The 25,122-nt window shown below is 46.4% G+C and overlaps 1 protein-coding gene across 4 annotated transcripts in view; it reads right to left on the bottom strand.

The window, feature by feature from the left end:
* The window catches only part of Dock2 (dedicator of cytokinesis 2), a 378,635-nt gene that overhangs the window by 280,872 nt on the left and 72,641 nt on the right, over positions 1-25,122 (bottom strand). For all 4 annotated transcript variants that reach the window (XM_020164385.2, XM_074057759.1, XM_074057758.1 and 1 more), the window contains one exon: positions 308-416. In XM_020164385.2, the coding sequence (XP_020019974.2) occupies positions 308-416 (109 nt within the window). The remainder of the gene's footprint in view (positions 1-307; positions 417-25,122) is intronic.

Below are 25,122 nucleotides of genomic sequence, written 5' to 3'. Positions count from 1 at the left end.
AATAAAAAGTGAAGTATTGGAGTACCAATTTAAGACATTTCCACCTTTCTGTTCTCACCATTAGAAATGGATTGAGTTTGATTTATATCCTTGTGGATAAGAAAAGCCTCAGAGCTATTTTAAAAGGAGGCACCTGTGTCCATGGGGTGCAAACAGTAAATGTGCCTCTTCCTGTGCAGAGGAGCCTGTGGGCCTCACGATCTTTAAACTGTGTGGTCAGCTTACACCAGGCTGTGCATTTACGAAAAAGCAGACATCATCTCAGTGTGCTGTTACATAGGACAACCTAGGAAAAGCGTAAACTCACCTGCAAAAGGACGGTGGTTTTATACTGACTTCTCATCAGATTATTGATGGATTCAAAGAGTCGTCTCATGGATTCTTCAAACTCCATCTGCTCTTTGCCTTCATAAAGCCTGAAAGAAGACACACCTGGCTCACTTCTCAAGCCCACTGGCAATACCTTTACCCCTCTTCCTTCCTTCCTTCTCTTTCGGAGGTACTGGCATTTGAACTCAGGGCCTTGCACTTGCTAGGCAAGTGCTCTACCACTTGGGCTACACCTCCAGCCTAGTCAATACCTTTGAAAGTGTGGACCTGCCACAGCCTTCATGTAAAATGTAAAAGAAAAGTGGGTGGGAGATGGGGGCTCCAGGGGAAAAGGAGTTCGTTCGGTAGTTGTGTGGGTAATTCACACACAGGGAAAAACCTCTTACCCACCCTACTGAACAGAAACCCTCCACTCAACACAGGATTATAAACCCACCCCTCCCATCTGTTTCAACCCTGAAGAGGAAGAAATGTCATCAGAGTTGGGGGGACGTTAATAATGTCACCCTTCTGCAAGAATCAAAGGGGAGGTTGTGGTCATCAGATTCCCAAAGTTCCCTGGAAACAATAAAGAGAAATATTTTCGAGTACACAGCCCCTTGCAGTTAGCCACCGCCTGCTTGTCACAGGAACACCGGCAGTCTGTTCTCTGTTGGGGCCACTGCATTCCTGCCCTCTTATTTCAGGAGTGTACTTATTACCTATTCAAACCTGTGTTTCTGATTACCAAGATCCTGGGTTGCCATTGTAAAGAGTAACATAAACAGAAGCAAAATACATAATTTAGAAACTGCACCTCCTCGTTAGCCCAACAGTGGAGACTGGCTGCTGTGAACATGTGATGTGTGTCCGATCAGGGCCTTCCCATGCCTCTCCTGATACACTCCTGCACTCTGGCCTGGATCCATCCCTCCATCAAACCCATCCTGAGTCCATCTGCCCCTTCCCCCAGCCCAGGAGTGTCGCTCAGCCCAAGGCTTCTCCAAACAAGCTTTTATCGCCAGCCTAATCTCCTACACCCAGAGTGAAACACACACAAGAGCTCCTCTGTCCCTGGTCTAGACAAAGATAGCCTCTCCTGTCACAAATTGGAGAGGGCCTGGCTTTGGTTAAGGTGCTCTCCTCAGATAAAGTGCTGTCACACATAACTGGCTTGTTTGTACCTTTGCCACACAATAGGCCAGTCAACGGTGGCCACCTCACTTCTGTCTTCACAAAATCTCCACTGGCCCTCACCCCTCTTCCCTCTTCTTTCTAATGTGTCTCTCTGTTTACCATGTTCAGCATGAACCAATCTCTCTCTCTCTGTCTTCCCTTCTCTCTTCCTCTGACTCCATCACTCCATCACTCTTCCTGTCTTAGTCTCTGTCTCTCTCTCCTTCTTTTCCTAGCTACCCCTCTCTAATGGCCCCTGAAGAAGCTGAGGGGAGGCTGGTGCTGGATGTCCCAGTCAGTTACTAGAACCTACCCATTGTAACTGACCTTCTGAGCATCTTATTCAAAGTCATGGAGGAAGGCTGTGATAAGAGTCACAGGTCCTGATGTGGCCTCATGCCTCAGCTCCTTCATTCTCTTCCCCAAAGCTGGCTCTTCACTCCCTCATCTCTCCCTCTCTCACTCCACTTACTCCCAAGCCTTCCTGCCCTGCTGCCGCAGAGGTTCCTATTGAAGACTATGGATTGTAGAGTTAATCAGCTCTGGGTTCAAGTCTCTTTCCATTGTAGTATTAGCAACAGAAAGCATGCCTGTGCTCCAGGTACTAGTGATGCATGTCCAATCACTTCTTCCTCACAGCCACACCGAAGCAGACCCTGCCATGGTGCCACCTGACAGACAGGGCGAGCTCAAACAACAGGCCCTGGGAGACCACACTGATAAGTGTTAGAGCCAGAATCCAGACATGGCTGTCCAGCTCTAGGTCCCATGGCTCTGCTCAGCATCTCACTACCTCTCTCACTTCCTTCCAGCCTCAGTTTCTCTCCTTCAAAGTGTAGGCTGTTGCAGAGGTGTGTCAAAGGATAAGGAGATGACAAGATCGCACCTGGATGAACACAACTGCTGCCTCCTTGTTTGTGGTAGGGGTGTTCTCATTGCTATAATCCCCACGACATGGACAAGGAAATGGAGAACTCTCAAGAGTTTGACAGTCACTCAGATTTCCCATGCTTTAGATGTGGTTTATGCCCCAAGTGTTCATGTGTTGGAGGCTTGGTCCCCAATATGGCTATGTGAAGAGTTGGTAGGACCTTTAAGAGATGGGGCCTAGTGGAAGGTCATCAGGTCATTCAGGACACTGCCTCGAAGGTATTAACGATTAACGCACTTCTGTTTGGACCCCTGTCACTCTCTGGCTTCTTGTGTCACCATGTGATCTTTCCCTTCTACATGTCATCTGCCATGAGGTCCCCACAGAGTCAGGCCAACACCAGTGACATGCCTTTGAACCTACACAGCTGTGAGCTAATACATCTCTTTCCTTTGTAAAGTCACCTAGCCTCAAGTATTTCACCACAATTAACAGAAAACAGATTAACACACCATCAAAGTGGGAAGATGGGTCCAGAGTCCCATCCTCTATCTGATCTGGCACAGAAGACAGGACCTTCACTCAACATGGTGGTTCCTGGCCTCCTCGTGGGATGGTGCTGTTTGTTTTCCATTGCTCCCACAGTCAGGTACTCTAACCAATGGACTCTCCATCCCTCAAGTGTTTTGCCTTTTAATCCATCACTCTTTCCACCACCCATAGCTGCCTAAAGGCCATTATTAAACGCTCAAAGACTGTTCCTGGTCTGTGTTGTTGAGCCTGCCCATTGTTTCCACCTACACTGAAACCCTAGACTTGGCTGCCTATGCATTTCTATACAGACAGCTCTTTCTGGAAGGTGTATTCCTCTGTCTTTCTGTGGGGGGTAGTGAGGTTTTGACCAGCACATCTTCAGGGGAACCACCTGCTCCACCTACAGTGATGCTGTCAGGTAACACTTTTTATTACTTAAGGACGTCAAGGCAGTTCCTTCTCTCTCTCTCTCTCTCTCTCTCTCTCTCTCTCTCTCTCTCTCTCTCTCTCAGCATTTTAAAATGAGCTTTGTTGGGAGTCATCTAATGGCAGCACTCCAGGGGGAATGACAATGACTTCTGCCCTTGCTCCCTGTTTCTCTGTATCTGATTAAGTCTTTTGGGTTTTACAGCTGCACAAGTATCCTTACAGTAACCTTCCTTTTTGCTTAGACTAGACCTGGTTGGTTTTGTTCCAACTCCTCTTTAGTCAAAGAACTCACAGAGTGGGACAAGCTTCTTCCTGCAGCTCCCTGGGGTGGAGTTCAAAGCCAAGAGCTCCTGGGAAATCCAGTGAGCGTTTAGACAGACGAAGAGCCAGAGAGCCAGAGTGGAGAACTGACTTGGCATTACCCCCTGTAAATATTATTTGACTGAAGTGGGAAGGAAAAGAGACTTTTAGGTAATCAGAGCAAGCTGGGGCTCTCCACAAAACCATAAACTTTATAGGTAACTGAATTTAATTTCCGCCGGCAAGATGTGATTTGCTCTAGGTCACAGACTGCACCTGTGCTAGAGCTCGAACCAGAGCTCAGCATTCTTCATCTGTCCTCTGAGAATCTAAATGGAGAAGAAAATGACACAAATTCCATGAGGACAAGACCAGAGGCCTCAGCCTCTGTCAAAGCAAAGTACCCACAGACCACACCAGAGTCCAGGCATGGAGATACACTCTGCACCTGCCCAAGTTTCATAAGGAATATAAAAAAATGTACATCAGATCCAGAGAACAGTGGGAAATGGGAAGAGAAGTCAGGGGACATCACCACAACTGGGAAGAAAGGGAAGAAAGTCTACTTCCCATAGATAGCTTTGCTGGCAAGCCATTCTCCTCCACAGACTGGCTGTGTGACCACAAACTGATTTTCTGAAATCTTCCCTTAATTGATGAAATGGAGATGAATGATCACATGAAGGTGATTTTGATGTTAAACAGTGAGATAGCCAGCTCTTAGTAAGTGCTAAGTAAACATCTATGATCCTTATTGTTCTTGATTGCTGAGCACAGGAGAGCTCATATTGACAAACAAACTCTCTGATCTGAGTGTAAATAAGGGGATATTCAACAAGAAGTGGAAGGAGAAAAACACATAGATTATATGGACAAAATAACCCGGTGACAGTGAGCAGTTAGGCCTTATGGGCCGCCCCTAAGAAACTCAAAAAGACAAATGATGCCTCCTGTATCTGAAAGACTTTAAATGAGGCCTTCAGGTCAAGGGCACAGCAGAGGAAACTTCCAGGCCCTTTTTAAGTTCTTGGTTTCTGTTACAGCTTCAGGGGGAAAACATCTTTTCTGACCTAGAACACGTAGAAAGACATTTCAGAAACCAGCGGATTCTGCCAGAGAACAAATTATTGAAGGGCCCCAAGGCCCTGACCACAGGAAAACCGGAACAGCCTGTGAGCTCTGTTCTGGGGCATGAGTCTGGCCCAGCCAGCGCTGCAGCTCCCAAGCTGGATAAATACAGCCTGGCTCACTTGCATTGAGTCAGTAAGGAGACACCAGGCGCAGCTGAGTGCTCACTAAATGCAAACAGAGCACTTATGACTTGGGCTGGGACTGCTGTGCCTCTGTGAGACAAACCAGAAAATCAGAGAAGACCACCAGGGTCCCAAACCCAGCTCTGTCACTTACTCGATTGGTGATCTTTCTAAGTCACTTAACCTCTCTAAGGCTTAATTTTCTCAATTAGTGATTCCAGCCCCATAAGTTTGCTCTATAAATCAAATACAGATCAACTGCCCCTTATCCCAAAGCAGGCCAGAAGTGTTTTAGGTTTGGGATCTTTTTTTGGATTTTGGAACTATTATGTATGCACAATGAGATAGCTTGGTGACCAGACCCATGTCTAAACAGGAAATTCATTTATGCCTCCTACACACGTTATACATGAAAGCTGAAGGTAAATTTTATATAATATTGTAAATAATGCATGCATAAAGCAAAGCTTCTTGATCTGGAATTTTCTACTTGGTACTCAAACAGTTTTGCATTTGGGAGCAATTTGGATTTCAGATATTTGGGCTACGGATGCTCAGACTGTAATACATGCAAAGCCATGGCACTGTGTCCAGTGCACAGTCAGCAATCAATAAATGATGGCCATCAGTACATCAGCTCTGATTTCTCTTCTGGATCCATCCTGCTTTGCCTCCTGAGGCTGACAGAGAAAAAAGTCAGTGTCTTCCTAAAGACTAGCACTCTCTGAGCACATACCCTGTGCCAGGTGCTGGAGGGAGCCTAGCAGGAGGGCGGGAAATAGCAAGGCAAGCCCAGGGTCAATCACTCACCACATGCTAAGAAAAACTCAACAATCAAGTCTGGTATTATTGCTGAGCTCTTCCTAAGGCTTTGGCCTTGAGCTACGTCCTTTGTCCCTCACATGGACTGGCTCATTTGACAGAGCCATCATTATCTATATTTTACACATGAGAAAAGGAAAAAAAAAAAAAGGTTTAATGAGGCATGAACAAAGGACTGAGACCCAAGGGACCCAGGGATCTGGCTGGCTTTGACGGCACTGTCAACTACTTGGTGGCACCTTCCTGTCTCAGTGTCCACCCCTCCCATGCCACCAACCCTGGCACCCCTTTCTTCCTCCCCAGCAGACCCAGAAATGCACCACAGGCTTAGCTGTCTGCACAGTGCCTCTCCTCTCCCTCAGCGGGGCACACCTTTGCCTAAATTTACTCTGGGCGAGACACACACCTGACTCATTTCACAGGAGCCTGGGAGCAAGACCAAGTTAATTGAAAGCTTTTTAAAATGAAAAATCTATTTTAAGTGATTCCCTGATCTTTTATAGAACTGAGCAAAGCTACTCAAGTGAGGTCCCTATACCATTCTATTACCAAGCGCACAAGTCAAGATGCTTTTGTGCCCCAAATATGGTGCCAGGCACCCAAGGAATACCGCAGGACAGAGGCCACCTATCTAGTAAATTTCCTTAGATGACTGCAACACCGTGCACACAATGAATCCAGACCATCACAGCCATGGAGACATCCCTAATTATCAAGAATTTGCCTGCTCTTCCCACAAGCCCCGAGCAGACAGACATCCCAACTCTCTGTCATACCCTCACCCCAGGACATTCCAGCAACAGGCCTGAAACATCAGAAGTGAGTTTGATTCAATAGACTGATGAATCTCAGCACCCTCAGAGTGCTGAACAGAGGGAGGAACCCAGGACTTGTCCCTCAACTCATTTTAAGAAACCCATTTAAGCCCTCAAGGGTGATACCGATCGCCACCGTCTTCAGTCCTGTGACCTTCTTTATTGTTATCATTACCTTGCGACTAAGACAACTACTACCACCATAGCTTTGCCAGTTTTTGTTCCTTTGATCTGTATAGCCACCCCACGAGGCAGATGCTATCCTCGTAAGTGAGTAAGGAAGCAGACACTCAGCTAGGTTGCATACTTAGGTCAAGGTCAAGTCAACTAAAAATCCACAGAGCCAGAATTTGAATCCGTGAGTGTCTCTGGCTCCAAATTTCAGCCCTTTCACAAGGTAATGTCACATCCAGGGGACAGAGCCAAGTCACAGCCAGCCAGGAGGAGGAGGAGGTTGGTGGGACAGGAAGCATCATTTGCCCGGGGATGGCACTGGGGACTGCTGGAGGAAGCTGGATGGGTGGCTCTCGGCTCTTTCTATTCAAGCTCCAAATCCCAGGTGACTTGGGTTTTTCCCACCTCTGGGTCAATCACCTCCTTTATTAGGTGAAGGAATCATTGAGGCCTTTCTAATTTCTGGAGAGTGAAAATCACAATACCTTAGGACTAGAGCCCAGAAGTCAAGAGTACTTTCTCTCTCCCTCACCTCCCTTTGTCTCTCTCTCTCTGTCTCTCCACCTGCAACAAGATAAGGCAGCCGAACCAGGGTCTGAGTCTGACTGCCTGAAAGTCACCCATGCACTTACTGCTGCTACCTACAGAATGAAACCTTCAGTGCACTCGGCTGGCATATTTAAGTCCATGCCATAGGGCTGGAAAGACCATGAAAGAGATGGTCCCCTTCCTGCATGGCCACTGTCACCATCCACACCCCTTCCCCACCATCAGCATTTATGGACCTGAAATAAATAAGAACTTGCAGATTAAGGCAAGTGAATTTTGGCACAATAAACTTGGAGCTCGCTGTCTTACTCTACAGCTGCCAGAGAGACTCTCTTTTGCAGAGAGACTTCGTTGAAATGTGGAGTTATTCTGTCAGAGGAGGGATAGTGCGCTAGAGATCAGATGATTGCACCATGGCCGATGACCATGGGGACTGCCAAGCAGCGCTCCTGGCCAGAGAGACCTCCACCCAGTGTATTCCATCGAACGCTACCAGCGCCAAGAGGCAGGGCTCAGACCCACTCCTGGTGCCAACCTTTTGTCAATGACAAAATTATTGGTACTTGAGCTGCTAAGTTTCCAGAGTGTGACATTTAAGGAGGGATCACCCCCTCAGGGAAAACTGCAAAGAAGTTTCACTAAACACTCTTCTTCCTATAAATAACCCCAGGGGAGAAAGATTTGTGGACGGGAGGAACTCAACATGTGGGGATCCTGCTTCAAGAAATGTCTAGCTCGAACACATAAAAATTAATGCAACTGCAGAAGAAAAACTGTCTCAGGTAGAAGCACAAACAGCCTGAATAATATTTAAAAAAATAGAAGTTCACAATATGGAAGAAATGAAAGAAAAACAATACATCTAAAACATTCACTTTATTTTTAAATTACGGCAACCTTGTGTAATAAATTAACAGTAAGTAGGAAGTAGGATGCAGGCAGAAACCTTGGCAAGATCTCTAAGTCCTGAAGACAGTGTGAGGTGTGCCCCATGCCCCCATTCATTCCACAGAGAGCAGTCGCAGACTTTATGTCATTTGGCAGGAAAAACTAGGTTGCATAATTGTGCACATAAGTAAATTTCTCCATTAGCATGAAAAATGATATTCAGGGCATTCTTTCTCTGATATAAGTAGAAATTGAATGTCCCCAAAACAATATTCCTAATTATAGACACACACATACACACACACATACATCCTTCCAAGACACTTAGACAAAACTACAGATTGCATCAACCCACTTGAAAGAGAAGCAAATAGTCACTGGAGTCCTTCTAGCTCTTTCGCTATGGACCAGTTGGTCTAAAAAGTTTGGTGCCAAGAAGAAATTGGGTTTTCACTGCATCTCTTTCCATTTCATCCTCTAAGTGCTTTTTTATTAACCTAGGAGTTTTCTATATCTTAGGTAATAACAAAAGCCATATTGCAGAATAATTATCCATATGCACACACGAATGAATCAATACTTAAGTTGATAACTTCATTACCTGTTGAAAAGGGATTGTGTGTGACATTAAACACATTTGTGTTATATTCTGATTTTTAAACAAGTGAATATTACATCAAATTTTCAAAAAAGAGACCTAGTCTTTCTCTGGGATGCACATATCTTCTCCTCTGGCCCCTTTCTACGGCAGTCATTTTTTTTTCCAGAGCCTTTCCTGAATTCTCTCCTCCCACTGTGGGTAGCAGGGCCGGAGTCGGCAGTCTAACACAAGGTCACCCAGGGCAGGAGGCAGGTTCCCTCCCCAGCACAGGCAGAGATGCTTGTTTTGCATCTGCCTTCTGGTTTCTGCAGCTAGAGTGACAATTGCCTAAGAATGTCATGTTGTTATTACTCTAACTGAGGTCATGTCAAGAGCATCTGAACTCTGCGTTTTGAGTCCAGGCTTCCTGAGGGGCATAATTAACCCCAGGTTTCTCTGTTCCACTGTGAACCCTGACATTTGGGGTGTGTAGTTAAGTAGAATTTTTAACATTTTCCTTACTAATGGTGTGGGATTGTTTTAAATACCTGTGCAGTAAAACTCTATGTTTTTGAAATTTTGAAGTTTGCATCACTGGAGACCACCTTTGAGAAGCAAGAAGGCTGAGGGCCTGACAGATGCAGGACTGCCCTCTGTTCTGTGTGGGCATTAGTAAAGGTTGTGACCTTCAGCAGGTGGTCATTCAACTCTGAGCCCTACCTCTACATCTAGGATTCAATTCATATTCTCTCTTTCTTTCTCTCTCTCTCCATTTATCTGTCTCTGTCTCTATCATCTATCTATCTATCATCTATATATCTATCTATCCATTCATCCATCCATCCATCTATCTATGTATGTGTGATGCTGGGTATTGAACCCAGGGGCCTTGTGCATAGAAGACTTGTGCTCTACCACTGAGCCAGACCACAGCCCACAACCTCCAGTACTCTTAGCTGCATTTTCTTGCAAAGGGTCCAGATGGGACAGGCCAGTGGTCCAAGAACACACCTGCTCACCCTCCAGAATTCACAAGCACTGCAAATGGGCCAACAGGTGCCTAATTCAGAGCCCTGGGGCCAGGAGGCAAACCTTGACGAGTATAAATGCCATTCGGCTATCAGGCCCACTAACTCCACTCCCCAAGCCATCTTCCCCTATCTGCCTTCACCAGAACCACAGTGGTCCAAGTCGCCATCACCTCTCACCTCAGGGGATCTGTGAACCAGCCGGATACCCTCGTGCCCACTCCCTTCAACCCATTTCCTCACATTGCTCAGAGGGGCCTTTTTAAAAGCATGAACGTGATTGCAACATTTTCCTGTTTAAAATCCCACCATGTCTCCCCATTTCCCTGAGCGCAGTGGCCACATGCCACCAACAGTCAGTCAAGGTTCCTGGAGTTATGCCCCAACCATCCTTCTAGGTGACCTGGAGGCACTCTGCCTCTTGGCTACTGAATTCCAGCCACTCTGGCCTTTCCTTCTCAGGGTGCTCCCCTGACTTTAATTTCACCCACCGCCCCGTCCTTCTCTTCGGCCACCTTCACCTATTCATGGTTCTGATCACAGCTTCGATGGCACCCTCTCCTGACCCCGTGCTAAGACTTGACCCATTACGAGCTCCCAGGGCGCCCGCTCCACCTCCCCTTGTGACACCCACCCCTGTAATTTTCTGCATAATGACTCTTAAGCAGATGGAAGGGTCTATGAAGACCAGGCATGCGTTTGCCCAACTCAGTGTTATGTTTCCAGTACCTGCTCAATACATACGTGTTGGATAAGCGCTTGCTAATGCTAACCAAGCCTCTGCCACCAGCCAAATATGTCAACGCATTTTGAAATAGAAACTTGCTCTAAAAAAAGGAACGGCATCTTATCCGCCAGTCTGCATGGAGCAGGTTGGTCATATGTCATTGCCTGTTAGAAGCTGTAGTTCTATAAGAAGTCTGAAGGCGTTGAGAAGCAACAGATCCTGACAAGTTGTCCATCTTCAGATTTCCAGACCTGAGATGTCTGTGAGTGAGCTACAAGACATGCTTCCCCCTGCCCAGTGATGCCTTCCAAAGGGGGGGACAGAAACAACAAAGCCCACGCTCTGAAAAGCTGAGCATGTAGCAGATAGTGGTGCAGTGCAAACCAGGACAAGGTCCTTCACGCACCGTGTTGACTTCTAGCCTTGAGGAGAGGACACACTTTAACATTTCCTATAATGGGAGAGGCCCTAGATTTCCTACTAACTCCTACTAGAGGAGAAAGCATTGACTTAAAAATAAATAAATAAAAAAGAGGGTCCTGACCAAGCAGGTGAGCTTCCAGATACAGCCTGCATTTTATGTAAACAAACTTACTGACCCAGCTGTGCAAACCTGGCCCAAAATCAAACAAGGAGAGCCATCAAGGTGCCTCAGGAGCCGTAGGGAAAGGGAAAGAAAAAACGAAAAATGGCAGACTCTGAATTCTAGGAGCCAGACAGCTGTTACCCAACCCAGTCAGGTGTTAACTTTCCACAAGATAATTTATCTAACAACTTAAAATGGGTTAAGCAACTACTGTATGAACAAGGAGTTTATACAGAGAAATAAAAACCAATACCCAAATAGGGAAAACAGTGAGGTGATATGTAATTCAAGGATAAATTATACTATGTGGACAATGTCAGTATAAAACAGGGAGGTTTGACCGAGCCAGAAAATGCAGGGAGGGGTCTCCAGGAAGCAGGGAGGAAGTGACTCGAGGTGACACAGGAAAGGTGAGGAAAAGAAAATCAGGTGAACTGGGAAGGGAGGGGTCCAGGTCACCTGAGCAGCAGGGATTAGTTCAGAAGGAGGAGGGAGCTGAGAGAAGCATTGAGCTAGGTGCAGGCCAGGCCTCAGCCTGGGAGTAGAGAAGCCTCAGGAAGCAGTGGGAGGAGACAGAGGAGTGCTGGGGGCCAGAGCAGACCCTCCAGGTCCTGGGCTGCTTCTTCATCCTAAGAGCAATGAGAAGAAACCAGAGGAGAACCCAGTAGCCTCTCCCACCCCACCCCACCCCTACCTGGGGTTCACTCTGCAGTCAATTAATGCTTTTGTCTTGACTTTTTCTTTTTTTTTAATTAGGATATATTCATTGTACGAGGGAGATTCATTGTGACAATTCAAATAGACTTATATTGTACATTGGTTAGATCACCGCCACCCCTCCCCCCCTTGACCTCTCCCCACCCCACTTAAAGCAAGTACAAGAGGTTTCTTCGTTCTATTCTGTATAAGTATATGAAGTCCATCAGCCATATCCCGTCACTTTATCTCCTTCATTCGCCCTCCCCCTCCCAAAAGAACCCCCCACACTGTGCCTCTTCTACAGTCAATGTTCCACGGGGTTTCTCGATGTATCCCTAACATGATCATATACAAACTCAAACTTACATGTCTGTAACAGCGGAGTGACTCTGTGGAACTCAGGGGAGGAGGGACAGGAAAAGGGAATGACAGAGCATCAGCAATATCGTAAAATACCACATCTGTGAAGGTGGAGGAGGTAACGATGTGTACTGAAAGCTGCTGAAAAATGGGGGGAGGGAGCGGGAGGGAGAGCAACGGGAAGGGGTGACTCTTGAGAGAGCCACTGTCACGTGGCTTTCACCATGTAGCTCACTTATAGGTCAAACCTCACCTCGGTGTGCTTGTGTAGGAAAACACAGCAGGTGGAGGGCGTGATGCTGCCTTCAGCCCAGGCCCTCTCTGGGGTTGAGGAACACATTCCCTTGGTTGGGGGACACCGCCATCTCAGTCTGATGGGAGCTATGGAAAGACCTCTCTGTTGCAGGACAGAATAGAGTTGAAGATCTTCCATTTCTAAGAGAATGGAAGACAAAATACTCCAGGAGTCCCTTCCAGGCCAACAACTACCAAAGAGGGATTTAAAACTGACTCATTGAGCTGTGGGGAAGTGAGGACCCACACAGGACAGAGACAAAGCAAGGCTGGACTGTGAGGGCTTCTGAGTGGCCATGACACCATGTGCCCAGCCCTACTGCCCTGACTGCTCCATTGCCATGGCTGCTGGGAGTAAAAGGAATGAGACATCCTTGAACCGCCCAGAAAGCTGGTTGCCCAGTTTGCCACATCTTCTTTGTAAAGGGGGATGAGAAATAAATGCATTGCAAGTGAGAACTACCCAGTCCTTGGTGCTGGGTGGGGAGAAAAACATCTCTGCCAGCCAGCCTCTTTCGATGCTTTGTTTTGGTTTGGTTTTTCCCAATTCACATTCCTGGCTTGCGTCCACAAATGGAATGTTTAACTTAAAGAAATCTGTGGTTGGCAGTGAATGACAGAAGAAAACTCAGATTTTCTTTGGAGGAAAGTAAAATCTTAATTCAAGACATTTACACACACATATGAAGTGCTAAGGAAAATTAGGTTTAAGAAGTATGGCCTGAAGCTGGCGGAGTGGCTGAAGTGGTAGAACAGATGTAAGCAAGGGTGGAACCCAGAGTTCAAACCCCAGTACTGCCAAAAGAAAGAGAGACAGGGAGAGAGAGAGAGAGAGAGAGACAGAGACAGAGACAGAGAGAGAGAGAGAGAAAGAGAGAGAGAGAGAGAGAGAGAAAGGAAGGAATGAAGGAAGAAAAGAAAAGAAGGAAGGGAGGAAGGAAGGAAGGAAGGAAGGAACGAACGAACGAAGGGCGAGTTCTATGGTACAATATGGTACAGTACTTGCTTAAGCATGAGTGAGGTCCTGGGCTCCATTTCTAGCACAATGATAATAATAATAGCAGTGGTACAGCACCTGCCTAGCAAGCATGAAGCCCTGAGTTCAAGCCCCAAAACCACAAAAATAAAAATAATAATAACAAGAAAATCTCAGAGCGGGCACAAAGTTACCAAAACAGAAACTATAGGCTCAGACCCACAAACACTGGAATGATATAACAAAGAATACAAAACTGGCATATTTAATTTGTTCCAAAATCCACAAACGATACTTGGAAATATGATCAAGAAACAAAAAATACCATAAAAATGACAAATTAGATTTGAAAAAGAACTACATGAACTTCTGAAATTTAATACAATATATTCATTGAAATAACCAATCAGTGATTTAAACAGCATACTAAGCTAGGACTCAAGTGGCAGAGCAATTACCTAGTAAGCATGAGGCCCTGAGTTCAAATCCCAGTACCACCCAAAAAGAAGAATTAAATTAGAAATAAAAATATTTTAAACATTAAATAAACAGCATATTAGACAAGGCTAAAAGGAGAGATTGGTGAACTGGAAAATAGATTCAAAGAAAATAGCCAGAATGAAGCCCCCCTCCTGCCTAAAAATAAAGAGATAGAAACTATGGAAGAGTTTATGAAACCTGCAGGACAGACTGAGGTCTATATGCATTGGGTGAATTCTGGGGAGACAGTAGGACACATGAAGAAAACGAAGATATTAAAAAGATAAGAATTGGATTTTTTTTGCATGGTATTAAGTACACACAACTCCTAAGCTAGGAAAATTACCTTCTAGCAAAATAACTGAACCCATCCCTAAACAGCATGGTGAAACTGCAGACAGCAGAGAGAAAAACCAGAATGCCTATGAAGACACTATGAATCCTGTCAGTTAACAGCAGATGGTTACCAAAAACAAAGAGCTGAGACTTTACCTATAAATCATCAAGTCTCAGAATAAAATCAAAGTCACCGAGAGATTTTACCAACAGAACTTACTAAACTTAATTCTAAAATATTTACTCCAGAACACAGAAAACACACGTGAAGGATCTAAGATAACTGGAAGAGTGACGGACTTTTATTATTTTCTTGTGATTATAAAACATAAAGTTACCAACTTAACCATTTATAAGTATAGCGTATAGTCACATTGTTGAACCTTTATTGGCAAAAACAAACAAATGGTATTTCATACAACACTAATATCTCATTTGTGGAGGGTGTAAGAAGGTGAATATAGTAGAAATGTTATATACTCCTGGATGAAAACGGAAAAATGAGACCTGTTGAAACTGTTCCAGCAATGGGGGGAGAAGGGAGATAAAGAAGAATGATGGAGGGGTGAATTCAACTATGATATAGTGTAAGAACTTTTGTCAACGTCACAATGTGCCCCCAGTACAACAAAAATTACACAAAAAGATCTAAAACTAAAATACCTCACAATAATATAAATCAACATTTGAGCATGGAAATGACAACCTTCCAAATTCAGGAAGATTATGAAAATATTAACTTTAAATCTTACTAAGTTAAATATGTATGATAAAATATCAAGGTAGCCACTAATAGAATTGACTCTAATAGCAAAGGGGGAAACATGAAGGAGAAAGTTGAAAACAAACCAAAAGAAGGAGGAAAAGAAAAAAAGCAGGGACAACAAACAGCTAAGATGGTAGACATGAATTTAATGCAGGTCTGTCCACCATTTCTACTCAGCACTGACCTAGAATCCTAGCCATCACTATAGGTAGGAAGAGAAATGATGGAAATTAAAAATAAAAAAACTTTCCACATTTATAGATGTTATAATTGTCTACTGAAAATGCAAAAGGCTCTATAGAGAACAGAGAGAGCAGGAAAAGAAAGGGTGAACAAGCCCATTGGACAAAGCAGATACCGTGGCCCAGGACATGAGATGATGACAAAGAGTAGAAGTGGACAGTCAAGATGGCGCAATGTGGATGGATCTGCCTGACATGTAGGAGGAGAAGAGGTTGGGACTTGACTGTGGATCAACAACAAGGTGTCAAAAGCATGTCCCCCTTTTCTGCTACAAGCTAGACTGTGGGTCAGCAAGAGGACGCACCATGAGTTTGGTTGTCAACATGCCTACTTTGAAAGCCTTTAAGATGCTAAACAGGGAGAGAAATGAAGTAAGTGGGTGGACGCATGGATCCGGACCTTCGTGACAGTCAGGCTGGATCTCTGTTCTCTGCACAGCAGTGACCATGAGGTAAAGGGTTTGGATTCATTCACTCAGGAGCAGGAGCTGAGTGACAGGAGGAGGCCAGGCTGAGCACTAAGAGCTCCAAAGAGGAGAACGAAGGCTAAGAAGAGCCCTGTGTCACCAAAGCCAAAGGAGGAGAGCCTGGTCAGCAGCATTAAATGCCATGGCTCGAACTACTTATGACATTCTTGTGTTGGCAAGATAGTAGGAACCATCTGTGGTTTATTCCTAAAGCAGGTTTAATTTGGGGCAACCTCTGCATTTTTATCACCCATATGCTACCCAAGACATGAGTTTGCCCCCCTCTAGCAATGCCCGTCTAATAGGAAATCAGAACAAATGATTAATTCCATTTAGTCCAGAAAATTGCACTTCAGAAGAACATCCTTTTGAGGAAAGTACACCTGCACACAACAAGGCACCTGTGCAGAGTGCACACTGACAACTGCATCAAAGAGTGTGGGCAGAATCCGTTCATGACACCGTGCACGACATGGGTCTTGACCCATACAGTGACAGATACTCGAGAAGTGACCATAGTCATATACTTTAAATAAAACTTGCCCAAAAATGCAATAAAAAACGTAGGTGCCCAAGACATACATGGCTTTAAAAATAGTAAATGTTGTGACTATAAAACAATAACGGTCGCCAGAGTTGAGAGATGGCAGGAACCGTCAGATAGCTCAGTGACTGGAGGACGAAAAAACGACAGTCTGTGTCACATGTCCCTTCTACAAGGTGACCTATGAGGCTTGCGGTGGGGGAGGGTCGGAACACAGGTGACACATGGCATAAGCCTTTGTTATCATCTGTGTTCCTAGCGCGATACCTCACAGGCAAGCATCTTAGTTAAACTCCTGTGGGGTAGGCTCTGTCTAGCTCTCGTCTTCCTCCACTTCTCCCCTTAGTTCACTGTACGTCAGCCATGCTGGCCTCGTCTCATCGTCTAAAACACTTTCAAGCTTGCTCCTCTTTGAGATGGATTGCCCAATCCTTTCCTCTCCGGACTCCTTCTTCCTCCCTTTACACGGCTGTACCCTTCACATTCAGTGGAAACAGCATTTGTTCAGAATTTTACAATGTCAGGGTGGGGTTGTTCATCTCACATGAGACAGGGAAACAAGGCACAGGGGTCAAGTTGCTTGCCCGAGATCATGCAGACACTGACTCAGGCCCAAGAGGGTCACCTATCTTCCGTCACCACTGTGCTCTACTGCCTGTCTAAGGACAGCTGGCCTCCTACCTTGGGGTTCCCTGTCTGCCGACTCAACCAGATGCTGAAAGGAAACACTCAGACAAAAGACACCGCATCTGTATTGAGCCTGCACAGATTTTGCTCTTATCATTTCCCACACTACACCGTGTAACAACCATTTGCACAGGCATTTACACTGTGTTAGGTATCATACGTCATTCAGAGATTATTTAAAGTGCCCGGGAGGATTGTGTAGGCTCTATGCAAATCGTACACCATTTTATACGAGAAACTTGAACATTGGTGGATTTTGGTGTTGGTGGGGGGAGGGGGCACTGGGACAATTCTCCCTCCAGGACAAACTGTACTTGCTGGTTTTTCTTGCTGGCATTTATCATATTTTACAACTACTTCCTTAATTTATTTATTTTTCTGTCTGTCTCCACAGGAGGCAAAAACTGTATCACTACTGTACACTAAAGCATCCTTGAATGCAACTTGACCGCAGAGTAAAAATCACAACTGATGAATGAATGAATGAATGACGTCAATGTGTCTCTGCTTCTGCTACATTGGGAGAGTGGTTCTGGAGAAGGAGGCTGGAGGGACAAGCTTGGAGGTGGAAGGACAGTGATCAGATCCACCTCATGACTAAGTTCTCAATTTTAAGTCCGCTGAGAAGACACGTTAAGCAGTCAGCCCAAGGACTGAGCGATACATTATTTCCCATTAAGGAGGCAAATGCTCCTTCAGGATGGGCCTTGCCCCAGGCACCCTTGAGGCAGATCACAGAAACATTTGGTCATCCTAACTCAAGTGTGTCACCCCTGACACTTGTGTCAGCTTGGTAAATTTCTCCCCTCTGGCAAGTTAGACCCCACTGGGTTGATTTAGTTGCAAGGGATTTGTGAACACGTTTCCTAAGTCTACATATGCACTCAGGAGATGGTTCTCCCACCCGGTCATTCGCAGACGAGCTGTGAGCCCAGGGTACTCAGAACTGTCCAGGCGAGGATTCTGCCAGCAAGCCAGCTCCCAAGCTTGAACAAGGAGTTAACAAGAAAAGGACATCACCACTGCTTCAACCTAGAGGAGTGGATATCTTGGTCCTTTGTGGCTTTTCCCTAACTGTCCACCACACAGATACTCTTGTTCTGTGAAACGAAGCCATTCAAAGGAGCAATGGAAGCAGACAGGACCCAATGTCTTACACTTTGCTGTGAGCAGAATGTGAGAACATTTGCCAGGACTGACGGATGGAGAGAGGAGGGGAAGTGAGCTCAGGATCACACCCAGCCCATGGCAATCTGAACCTCTCTGATTCCCAGGCAGAAGAGGGAAGAGCATTTGCTCTGAGGCCCTGATCCCTGCTTCCTCCAGCAGCCTTGGGACTGCATGTCAGGAAAGACACTGCTATGGCTTAGCTATGGTTTGAGTGTGTCCCCCGGGGTTCACATGTGAGGATCTTGTGGTCACCAGTGTGCAGTGCTGGGAGGTGCTGTGCAATCTTTAAGAGGTAGGGCCTAGCAGGAGGCCTTTAGATCCCAGGGATACCCTTACAAGGGATTAGGGGTCCTCATGTGACACCTGAATTCGTTCTCATGAGAGGGTTGTTCCAAAGAACTGGCCTGGCCATCCCTGGGTGCTCTGGTTTTCCACCCGGTGACACCAGGTTACACCACTCCTGCCAAATGGCGCCACCTGTGTGAGGTCCTTACCAGAGCCAAACTGATACAGGCACCCTGTCATTGAACTTGGGAGCTAAAACAGCCTCAGATATCTTGTTACAGTGACAAAAACAAACTAAAACACACACTAAGCTCTGGAAAAGGGCCAGTTATTTATCAATGACTTCCTTCTTGCAAAATCTCATGCGTCTGATTGGCTCTTGGGTGACACAACCTCCCCATGGCAGCCACATTGGCCAACATACCCTCCCTTTGCTGGCTCCTAGAATGCCAGTCTTCCTTCATTCCTGTCCTATGTTCCTGACCCTGCGTTTGCTGGGCCTCTCGCCTTGCCCTTCCCTTCAATGGGCTACTTCCCTGGGTTTCATCCTTGGTTTTCTAGCAGCACAGCCTGTGACTTCAGTGACCCCTTGAACCAACATCTACAAAGCCCTCTTCCCATCCTCCACTCACCTGGATTCCCAGTGTGTGTCTAACTGCCTGCTGTACATCTTACTCTCTCCTCCACCACCTCAACCTCACCCACGAACCGCACGTGTCAGTCGAATACCGAACACCGAAGGTAATCAACTTATGACAAAAACAGGTTGATTTGGGCTCGCAGTTTGGGAGATTGGGCTCCATGATTGTTGGCCCCATTTCCTTGGGGCTGTGGCAAGGTTAATACACTGAGGCAGGAACAAGTCACAAAGCAAAAGCACTCATAGCCAGGGAGCAAAGGGCATGCCTTCAGTGACCTGAAGACCTCTTACAGGTTCCTCCACCTCCCAATAGCCCTCAGGCTGGGACCCAGCCCTCTCAATATGTGGACCTTTGGAGTCACGTCCACCAAAGGATAGCACTACCTATCCCCACAACCCTAGTGTGCGTGTGAGTGGGCAAAGTATACTACACAGAACCAGGGTGTCAGATTCCCCTGCTGTGTGACCTGGGGACCTTCCATACCTTCCTGGACTTCCATCTCCTGACTAATAAATGCAGTCACACATACACTTTGCAAGGGTGTTGTGAGGATGAAGTGGGGTACAGTGAAAAGCAATACAGGGCTCAGTTCTGAGAGGCTTGCTAAATGGTGCCCAGGAAGAGTGGGAGTAATCTGGAGGTTCTATTCCATATGTGTACCTGGCCTGTGGGATTCTGTCTCCTCCCAATTCCTGCCTTCTCAAATCCCTTTTGTCTTTCTTTGCAGTACCAGGATTGAACTCACAGCCTCGAACATGCCAGACTACACACTCTTCCTCTTGAGCCATGCCCCCAGCCTTCTGTCTTTGTATCTCCTTTCTGAGATGCTGTCTCTTACTAACTTTGCCCAGGGTGGCCTGGAACTCACCATCCTCCTGTAGCCAGCTCCCCATAGCTGGGTTCAGTGTTTAAGACATCACTTCCTCTGAGAACTACCGATGTTCCACAGGTGGAGTTAGTCGCTCAAACCTGCCTGCCCTCTAAGGACCACTCACAAGCATCCATTGTTAGATTACGTCACTGATCTTGGCTTCCTACAAGAAAGGATGATTTTACAGCTGGGACACTACATTGCCACCACTTGAGGAACCTGACCTACTAACAGGTGCTCAGTAAACACTTAGCCATATTACCATCAGCAAAGAGAAAAGAGACCTGTTCAAAAGTTCATGCATAAGCACGATTTTGTGTAATGATAACAGCAAGTTACTTGACATTTGACAATGTGCTTTCATGTATGTTCGTGAGCAAAATGCTTTAGCTCCCCCTTAGCCGTGCAGGAACTCACAAAACACATGATACACTAAAGAGAAGTGAGTGTTTCATGTCCCTATATGACAGTGTTCTCATTCATCTCGATGTGATGCAAGAGATTGTTATCATAAAATAACCCCATTAACTGCAGTCGTGCCGTCTACACAGCCATTACTGTCACCAAAAAGTGAAATTACACGCAAACCTAAAAACAGAACCTTGTATAGCAATAAATATCATTAGCATGCAGACAAATTATGTGCAGGAGAGTCAGGAACAGCAAGGTGACAGCATTTGAGCCTGGGCTCTGCACAGAGAGATGACTGCACTTTAATATTTACTCATACATGAGCAGTGGAATCAAATCACACCTGCAAGCAGCACTGAGTTAAGTTCTCATTTGCTTAAAAAGGCAGAGGCTTCCTCTTCCCGGGGACTGCGGCTGCAATGAGCATGTCTGAGCTGGCTCAGTCTCACTGCTGTCTGCAGTGCCTGAGATGCTACATACATAAGAGGAATCCAAGCTTGGGGAAATGGAGGCTGGAGAGGCAGGATGTGGGCAGAATAAAGCAAGATGCAAAGCACAAAAAGCAAAGTGAGACCACAGAGCTCTGGTGTCTGAGTTCAGCACTCTGATGCTGAAGGAGTTCGAGAAAGAGCAGGAGCCTTCGGCACCTGGGCGAGGTGAGCCATGTGGGAGATGCTGCTGGAGCTGGGACCTGGCCTCCTATGGTGCCTGTACTAATGCAGCAGGGCCCCCGTGCTGGCCCAAGGCACTGTGCACACCACAGCAGTCAGTCCTTCCAGGTGAGGAAGGACTGGAGCAGGATGACCCTTCCAGCACTGGGCTCCCATCAGAATGCACAGTCTTTGTCTCCCCTGGGCCTACTCTCCAGCAGATGTCTTTATTCCTTCCCTGGGAGAGAGAATAAAGTCCTGCCTCTCCACAGAGTTCCTCACCACGGTGAGGACACCTTTCCTGACCGCTCCTGCTGCAAACCTCACTTCTTTACTGATTTCCTTCTGTGCTTAGGGTTGGTACCAGGGGACGAGAACTAACCCATGCAGCCCCAACGGCACCCATGAGTTTGACCCTTCAGGTCTGGGAGGTGCTCTCTCAGGATGACCCCTCCTAAGACTGACTAGACTTTACCCTTGCAGGGCCAGAAAAATTCCAGTTCTCAATCTGCTCAATCAGATGAGGCAGAGAACAAAGCCTCACTCTGCTAACTCTTACTGTGTGATCTCTGGATCTCAGCCTTGGTTTCTGTGTCTGTGACGTGGGGCCAAAACGGTACCCAATTCATATTGAATGATGCCTACTGTGGTCCACATGCTGTTCCTGGTCCCAGTGCATGAAGTAATCAAGGATTTGTGTCCTTCTGGAGCTGCCATTGTAGCAGAGAGGCTGTAAAGCCATTGTAACAATTATTACTTAGTATGCAAACACAGGCAGGGAAAAAGGCAAAAGGCAAAGTGAAAACGAGGGAAATCAGAGAGCTGGGGCTGGAGCTGTGATTTAAGATTTGAACGAGGTAGTGAGAGAGACATTGGAACACAGGTATGAACGAGGGGAGGAAGAGAAGAAGCCAACATCTTGGAAGGGAGCATGGGCCTTGCACGAGGGGCTTGAGCCTCAGTGAAGGCACAGGGTGGCTTGCCTGGAGCAAGTGAGTAGGCAGGAGAAGTCAGTAAGTGAGGCCCTGCACTGGGCTTCTGTGAAGACCGTCTGGGTACAATGTCTGATCCTGGGCTTCCTGGGTCCTTGCTGGGTGACAGGTGCTATATAAGCACCCTCCACCTCCAGCATCTTCAACCCACACAGTGACCTTGCATGGCAAGTACTACTGTCACACCTAGTTACATGTGAGCAGCTTAAATAATTGTCCCAAGGTAACAAGCACTAGTAAATGGTGATGGGCAGATTCAGAAGCTGAACTCTACCAGCTGGGCTCTGGAGACTGAGCTGACAGCCTCTGTAAGTAAAGGCTTGGGGCTGGAGGAGGAGGAGCGTATGGAAGGCAGAGAAACCAGGAGACTGGGATTGTGTGAAGGAGAGGGAAGCAAGGATGGAGTAAGCAGGACTGTAAGGAGAGGGGACAGCAGGATGCAAAAAGAAGCCAGGCACAGCAAGCAGGACCAGCCAGCGGGGCACAGCAGCCACCCAGACCAAATGAAAATCTGAACAGCAGAGACAGCTGGGGCCTGCCCAAGGGGACCAGCAGGATGATTCCTGGGGCTGAAAGTCCCCGTACTTGTCCTCTAAAAGCTAAGACACCTGACAAAACTAAAGCGGGAGAAATGGTTCGGTTAGTGGGACTGGTAAGTCAAATCTTGAGCTCGCATCGGGATGCCAGAACTTCCTCTGACCAACTTACAGCTGAGTTTCGGAAACAGGTACCCCTGCTGTCTCTCCTAGCTGAAAATGTGTCACATATATGGAATAAGTACAGACCCAATGGATTATTTTCTCATTTCATCATCAAAACATTACAAGATGGGCTTCCTTATCTCCATTTCTACATGAGGAAACTGAGCTCAGAGAGGCTGGCCACTCACTAAGCCAGCTACTGCAGGCACAGAAATGCCACTCCTCCAAGCTCTGGGCACATGACCATCACACCACCAAGCTGCCTCCTGTGCCCCAGCCTGGGGTGGCCTTAGGATTGGTGAGGTGTGAGGACAAGGAGAGGGAAACTGCTGCTGCAGTTCTGGGCTCAGAACCTCATCTCTGTTACAATCCCCCTTGCAGATGCTCTGCTTGCTCGGGGCTGGATAGGAGGAAGAGCGGTGTCCATCCCAGAATGGGGAAGTTGAGACTGCTGCAGAGTCCAGGCAACACCACTAGCTCAGAACCTTGGGGATCAGCGCAGCTGGTTGTCTGAGCTTCAGGATTAAAGACCCTGCAACGGGCTTTGTAAAGAGTTCAACGTCTAGAAGAGAATCACGTCAACTCTGTCCGAACGCCTTCCAGTACGCTCTGTACTTCCCAGGCTGTCAGTCAATCTCCACAAGCCCAGTGAAGATTGGTCATGTCTGTGGCCACCCAGGGCCTTTGCACACGCTCCTTACTCTTAGGAATTTCCCATGTCCTTACCACTGCCTCACTGTGGCAGGAGCTAAGGCGCCAGCATGAGCCGCTCAGAAACACCTGCCTTAGGCATTGACTCAGGAGTAGTGACACAAGAAGGAGGGGATAAGAAAGTCACTTTCCTTGCCTACTGGTACAAATGAATCATCTCCCTCGAAGCATAATAAAATATAAACCCCACTCCTCCACCACTTCTCTTCTGTCCTGAGCACAATAAAGGGAAATACCTGACCGTGCAAACGTTCATGTGCAGTGTGTGAAAGAAACTTGGTGAGGGAACAAGTAACAGCAGCTAGACCAGCAGCAATTATGCACGTGGAGAAGAAGAACAAAGGAACAGGAAACAGATACAATACCAGACACGCTAAGTAATAATTATTACTTATTTACCATCAGCCAGCCTAGCAATTGCAAGCACTGAGCCTTCTGTTTCCTAGTGTCCCAAGCAAGATGGCCCCTGGAATGGGGATCCCAATGCCCCAAGGATCCACCGGCGAGCCAGCCACTGCTAAAGACTCCACCATGATCAAGCTACACAGATCCAGCCTTCTCCTAGCATAGGCCCTCTTTGTAGGTCAGTCTACATTTTTATTCAGGAGAAAGGATTCAAATCAGATCTATGTTATCTTAGAGACATCTCTTCTAACCAAATGTCAGTGGCGACCCACATGCTAGAAATAGAGCAAGAACAGACTGCCTGCCTCCATAACACGCCGGAAGACACTAAGCACTGAATTGACACTGAAGAGTTAGGTTTTCTGAGGATACGGTGCCTTTAGGTACAGAAGAAAGCAAATGGGCAATGTACTTTGTTCCAACAGATGAGACAGAAATAAGAAAGGGAGAAGACAGGGAGGGAAGGAGAGAGAAGAAAAACAATAAAATAAATAACCAAAAGGAGGAGCTGGGAAAGAAGGTATGATGAGTAAGGAAAGATACATTCTTCTTACAGACCAAGTGTTCTAACTTGGACTATGAGGCGAGATATTCTTGTCTATTTACCTGGAACAACGATGTTTGAATTCTTCAACTTCAAGAAAGCCAACTCTTCCAAAGCCTTGAAATCTCCTATTGCTTCACAAATAATTGGTAATTATCCCCTGAACTTGGAAGAATAACCCCTAAGATCCGACTGACTGACAAGCCAGAGAAATGCAAACAGGTGTTTCACTAACAGAATAACCTAAGGTACATAGCTAAGGGCATGGTTCTATCCCCACCCCCCCGCCCCCGAAGGTTCTGAGTGCTGTAGGAAGAGCCCATTTCCGATGCCTTGTTGAGTAGGAAGTTCTAGCAGTCCATCTATTGTCATGATCGAAATGAGTTATAGACTTCCACTTTGGTTGGAAAGCCATCTCTCTAGCACAGCAAGCCCATGCCATAAGTGGTCACACTTACACGTGATCACAACTACACAGGATATCTATTGAGTCCCCAGCTTACCCTACTTATTAAGACCTTAGCACATGACCCAAGACGGTTCTTGACAGAAGATTTGGCTGGGCTAAAGATTTTGCTAGGAGGAACCTAGGGTTGCTTCAGCTAATAGAATATGAGCCTGTGGCTTCTAGTAACTGGGAAATTTGCCTCTAAAGGCAATTGGCAAAATGAAAGCAGAATCAGGATCTGGAGAGAATAAGAAATGCAATTGAGCACCTTGATTCAGCCATATCTGAGGCCACTCTGGTCTCCGGACTTTTCAATAATGTGAAATGATTATTGAAGGTGAAGGGACTTTTTCTCCCTAAGTCGATCCCGGTTGAGTGTTCCTCATTTGCACTGATGAGAA

The sequence above is a fragment of the Castor canadensis genome, chromosome 16, assembly GCF_047511655.1.
Source record: "Castor canadensis chromosome 16, mCasCan1.hap1v2, whole genome shotgun sequence".
In the NCBI taxonomy this organism is placed as follows: domain Eukaryota; kingdom Metazoa; phylum Chordata; class Mammalia; order Rodentia; family Castoridae; genus Castor; species Castor canadensis.
The sequence above is the reverse complement of the archived record's forward strand: the minus strand, read 5'-3'. Positions and strand labels throughout refer to the sequence as shown.